The sequence below is a fragment of the Akebia trifoliata genome, chromosome 3 (assembly GCF_017979445.1).
Source record: "Akebia trifoliata isolate Shusen 1 chromosome 3, ASM1797944v1, whole genome shotgun sequence".
NCBI lineage: Eukaryota > Viridiplantae > Streptophyta > Magnoliopsida > Ranunculales > Lardizabalaceae > Akebia > Akebia trifoliata.
This window is the reverse complement of record NC_141377.1, coordinates 42618645-42624644: the sequence shown is the minus strand read 5'-3', so window position 1 is coordinate 42624644 and position 6000 is coordinate 42618645. Positions and strand designations below refer to the sequence as shown.

At 41.4% G+C, this 6000-nt stretch overlaps 1 protein-coding gene across 1 annotated transcript; it reads right to left on the bottom strand.

Annotated features, from left to right (window-relative positions):
* Positions 1-2821: 2821 nt before the first annotated feature.
* Positions 2822-4987, bottom strand: LOC147407113 (C2H2-like zinc finger protein). Its single transcript, XM_086435506.1, has one exon. The coding sequence runs from the start codon at positions 4679-4681 to the stop codon at positions 3455-3457; it is 1227 nt and encodes a 408-aa protein (XP_086291632.1). The 5' UTR covers positions 4682-4987; the 3' UTR covers positions 2822-3454.
* Positions 4988-6000: the final 1013 nt, after the last annotated feature.

Genomic DNA, 6000 nt, shown 5'->3' with positions numbered 1-6000 from the left:
TTTTACTAATGTAAATTGAGTAGGAATGTAGGATCATTTGCAGATCATAGATCTACCTCAGGCTACTGTACTTTTGTTGGTGGCAACTAAGTTGCTTGGAGAAATAAGAAGCTACCAGTTGCATAGTTGTCATGTGTAATCGCATATGCACATATGATATTTTTGGTCACGAAATCGCATACGCCTATTTAGTGATTTTGGAACATTATGCGATCACATACTATAATCTGCGAAATGCATATACAGTATGCGATTGCATATGACTCCAATGCCTAAAAAATTGGACCATTACGCGATCAAGTTAATTTTTTTACCTGTCTTCTCTTATTACCTATCTTGTACAAAACTAGGAATCGAGTTTGGTCGACCTTTCTTCACACATTTTGTTTCACCATCAAGCCATCCCATTCAATTCTATCATTCTTTGACTATTAATATTCAATCTCATTCATCTAAGATAGATGAAAGCTAGAAGGATCAGGAAAGGGAAATAAGAAGTAGCCTTGTTATGGTCGCTATGCACTACAATGAAGATGGCAAAAAATTAAGGCAACTTACTCCAAGCCCCAAATAACCTACTGTTAGCCCCCTAACTCTTGAGCACGGAAGGGCTGCGTGTCAGAGGCTATACTGCACGCATCAGTAAGCTATGTGGGCAAGACAGCGAGCTGTGTGGGTTGAACAACATGCCGGGCGAACAGGGCAGCGAGCCGTGTGAGCAGGGCAGTTAGCCGTGTGGGTATGCAGCGTGCTGTGCGAGCTACACGTGATGACGGCTTAAGTTAACGGGCCACACGTGGGAGGTCTCAGGAGATAGCAAGGCATCTTAGGGAGTGCTAGGGATGTCCTATGCAACATGGGAGAAACGGATCTTTGGGTCGGAGCTCCAAACCCGACCCATGACCCAGTATAATCGGTCCCATGAAATGATGTTTCTTTCTGGAAACAGGCAAAAGACTTAGCGTACTCTTTGAGGGGGGGGGGGCACTCCGTGTGAAGTAGGCACACGGGCACACGGGCTATCGACTGAGGCGTAGCTTGTGAGAGGGTGCATAGTGCATGTGTGTCCTAGAGATGAGACAGACAACGAGGGGTGTGCATAGGCGTGTAGCCTAGGCGCTCGACGTGGAGATAGGTGACATCCACGAGATGACCCGAGAGACATAGCTGTAGCCACAGAGCAAGCTATGCAGCAAGGTGTAGCTGTAACTGAGTAGTGTGACAGTTGGGTAGTTATATGGGTGGTTGGCTGTTGGAGTCTCATGCACAGATCACATGTGGTGCAAACATGTGGACAGCTACCTATGAGACACCTGGCAGCGGTGATCTCATGCAAGAAGGACACTTGGCAGAGGCATTCTCATGCAAAGAGGACACCTAGCAAAGGTGGTTGCATGCAAGGAGGGCACCTAGCAGGGAGGTTAGGGAAGTTTTCCTAGAGAAAAACAGGTGTCAAGCTTGTGGCTTGAGGAGTTGGTTAGTTAGCCATGTGGCCTCTCCCTTGAGAGGATACGTGTGGGCTGTTGTAAGCTTACTCCCTAGATTTTGGACAGGTGTCATGTGATGTCACCAAGTAGTTTTGATAGAGTTGCTGTAAAAATAACCTCCATTGTCATGAGAAAGACAATGGGCTGAGTCTGTATACTCTCTTAATCTGTGCAGTAAAGAAATTGGGCCGTTGCCTTAACCTGTTGTGTGTGTGATTGTGAAAAGGCTGAGACTAGAGTGGTTCTAATGCCATCACGGGCAAGAACAGTAATTAAATAAGAAAAAAATTTAACCTGTAACATTGTCCCCGTGACACCTACCAAGGTAAGAGTTGGAGAGGATATACAGTGGATTTGTCTTATCTAACCACCGTTACATTACAGCCCTCCTAGAAAAGGAAAACCACAAGGATATATCCTTTTTGACTCCCATCCCATGGTTGATTTTCATTTCCTGGATCTCCAAATAATATTTGACCCTATCTGCAAACCTTCAAGACATCAATCAGATAGCAATGCTCATCAAACATTCCCATGAGGTCCTATCATCACCACATGATAGGCACACAGACAAAAACAGAGAGAGAAGTGTGAATGCCACTTCAAAGTTCAAAGTGGTCCGTAAATTTGACGACACAGCCAAAACAAACTGAACTTGAAGGCAATCATAAAAAACAGTAACAATTGTTGACTACATGATCCCACTCCCCTCTAAGTGTTATGTCAATGTAAATTTGCGATCACATTTTGACATGTTCCGTCTGCTATACGCAGACCAATGGTTCAAGAAATTCAACACACATAAGAGATCACTTCCATTTAAGTTACTCTGTATGCAAATCTTATATGGGAATATAAATAACAATGTAATAAAAGTTTATCAAGAATCACCAATCAATGGTTGAAGTCTTACTGCATGCATAATTAGTTATATGATTAACTACATTGCATATTTAAATCTGTACATCTTCCAAACCAATAAAATAATATGTGAAAAGAAAAAAATGGATGGTTAGACTTTGTGGGGGTAATTTTTTGCACAATATTCGCAGAACACGTGGCATCCTGTGTGATCCAAAACATCTAAGCCATCTTGGTGGTGTCCTTTGATGGGTGACATGTAGTGCACCAGATAAGAGGTTATTCATAAATTAGAATGATAAATATGAAGATATCTTAGAAACTATGAACTTTTCCTTAATTCACAATTAGTAGAGATATTAGGAAAATATTCTGGGAAGATAATCAATCTATTGATTTAGAGCATCATTTGTTCGTATCTTGATTATGCATTCGTTTTCTATTTAAAGACCACAACTCTTATGGGAGAGACGGAGCTAAAATTTTACAGAGAATTGGAATTAAATAATTGGCTCCAGGAAGCACAGGTATGTAGTCTATGGATTGGGTGACAGACCACATAAAAAAGATCTGTTACAAATTAATTTATATAGTTACAAATTAAAGAATGTAATGCTGTAGGTGAACTGCCAAAGCTTATACTATAATTTGACAAGTGAGAATTTACACCATCAGGAAACCAGGACTTGAATTGGGTGGGGAAATCCTGGTTTATGGTTAAGAAATAGATTTGAAGTCCAATGTAGACGGCCAAACAGAAAACCATGGTCTTAAACCTTTTTAAATATCAACAAAAACAGTTTACCTATGCTGCATCACCCTCATTGGGAAGTACTCCACTGTCATTGTTGGTCCCTCCCTCTCTTCTGCTTCTTTGTACCTTATCATCATCAGTTCATGGAAGCTGCGTACTTGTTGAATTGTTCACTCTTACACAGAAACTTCTTTCTTAAACTTATTCAAATAGAATGAAATGGTCCAAGCAGTTCTTTTAAATCAAAAGAACCCATCTTCCTCTTATGTTTCCTCTTCTTCCTCGTTATCGAAAAAATAAATCCTTTAGAGAAATAGAAGTGCCGAGGTTTCCAAGGGGACATGAGTATCTCCTAGTAGTCAAGTTCATCTCTCAACCATTCCTCCTCCTCCTCCTCCCCCTCCGAAAATGCTGAAAGCGTGGTACCACTATGTCCAAAATTTGTAAATACAAGCTCATCCACGATATCATCCAAATCGCTATCATCATCACTGTCTCCATCAATATGTGTGAATGAAAACAAATCATTGTCGTCATCCCCATCCTCCGAGAATTCATCTCTCCTTGTCCCAGACAACAATTCCTCCTCTCCAATCTCCCCATTCTCGACCCCTATCCAAGGAACCCATAAATCCGCATGGCGACCCAATGCCCTATGCCAATCACCAACCACGACTGTCTGCAAATTCGAATCCCTGGCCTTCATGAGCATATGAGAAAAATCCGAATCATCCGAAACCAAGAACAACCAATCAATCCCGCGACTCATGGAATGCTGCATTTGTCTCTTAAGTGCCCAGTCTGCTGCTTGGGGTTTATCCTCCACAGTCTTCACGTAAACCCCAGCACGCCGAAGCTCCGAATCAAGACCATATCCAACCTTAGGAGTGATCAAAGTTCGTGCCGCCTCCTCATATTTATGATTCCCAGATATGAATCGTTCCTTATATCGCTTCCTTTTCTTGCCCTTGAGGGACCTCATTCGGTTGAGCTTCTTCTGGCGCTCGCGCTCGTGTAGCTGTTTGAAGTGTTTCTTGAGGTCGAGACTTGTACGGCATTTGCGCCCGCAAACGCTGCAAATGTAGGGCTCGTCTGGGATGGAGAGGCCCTTGCGTTCGAGGACGGCTGTGCGGCGGCGCTCACGACGCTCTTCCACGACCCAGTGAGGGAGGTGGATGAAGGCGTGGCGATTGGCGTAGGCAGAGAAGTCTACGATGTCTCCGAAGAGTTGGGCGATGTCTCTTAGGGCCATGGCAGCTTGATAAGGAGGGCCGCGAGGGGGTTTATTGTCGAGGTCCCATAGAACCACCACTTTCTTCTGCTTTGCGGACCAGACTCCTTGTTTGTTTCTCACCATGTCTACCTCTGCCGTTGAAGCCGAGGCTGCATGGTCAGCCGCACTGGAAGTGATTCGCCATTGGGAACGGTTGGGTGGCTTGATGAGAATGTGAGGGAGAGAGGTGTTTGGATTGATGGAGATGTTGAATCTAGGGAATTTGACCTTGGGTTTATGGAAGAAAAGAGGAAGAGATTTGGGAGGAAGAAGTTCAGTTAGGTTGGAGATGCAGAGTGAATTCATTTGGGATTTAGGAACGATAAGGCTTTGGCATTGGTGGGTTTGAAGAATTGAAGCTTTAGAAATAAATATATTGAAATAACGGGGATTTTTATTTCCTCGAGATATGTTTTGTTTCCAAAGGGAAAGAGATGTTGAAATTGCTCTCTCAGGCCTCAGTCATCCATCCTCATGTATTCATTTTATATTTTATAAATAGAAAAATGGATGAAAAATCCCTCAAATCTCATTACAACCAAGATTTGTATCACAAATTTTAGGATGTTGAAGATGAATATCATTTATGGGATCAACGTCACCAGGAGGAATGTGATGAAAGATTGATACAACTCTTGTAATCCGGTTTTTATAAAAATTACAGCACCCACCTAACTCAATACCACTTTTGGTCTGCTTTATCAGCAATGCCTATTATTTCGAGGGATAAAATGCATCATGAACAGGGATAATAACCAAAAAAAAAAGATAATGCGTAAGTAATAATAAAATGTACATCATGAGAGACATTTCTAACGTGAATGTGTCAAAACCATAGCTGCTTTCATCAATATTTCACTTGTATCTCGATGAAAAGCATCTATGGTTCTGACACATCCACGTCACAAATGTTCCCCACCCACGATGTACATTTCAATGTTACTCCAGCATGATTTAAAAAAAAAAAAAAAAAAACCCTTTGAAATGCTCATCCCACTTTAAAAGTTCGGTAGACCCCTCTCCCTTAGAAGAGACATGGGCGTCTCTGAGTAGGTATTCCAAATATATTAACAAAAAAATAGGAGCGTGAAATAAAACTAAAAAGCTACTTGTCATTTTATGAGGAGGGTTCCTCAAAAATTTTAAAGCAGCCTAGGCGCTTCAAAGTCGCACTCCAGGAATAATAAAGTTGCTTGACATCATTCATGATCCAACAAAATTGGATTGATTTCATTCACTGCCCAAATAAACATACCACTTGATACATTTGTCATTCTCATTAAATCGAAGTCCCAAGTGTAGTAAGACAAACTATGATTTTATGAAACATAATGTTGAGTGGTCAAAAAGCATTTTGTACAACAAAAATGATGATGTTGAGTGGAAAGAATATGAAATATAAAAGTAGAAATAAACTCATTCATATAAACATATGTTCGATGGCTCCAATATAAAATCAACTGAGACTATTTGTGTTAGAAAAATAATAGAATTTGAAAAAATTGCTCTGAGGCACGTAATAATTTACGTTGTCTTATAGACAACAGACGCCCCCACTCCGATTAAATACGAAGATGCAGATGGGTTGTTGGCGAACTTGTCTTCAGGATACAACAGAGCCCAGT

Coding starts and splice junctions, on each gene's coding strand:
- LOC147407113 (XM_086435506.1), bottom strand. CDS start 4,681: ATGAATTCACTCTGCATCTCCAACCTAACTGAACTTCTTCCTCCCAAA.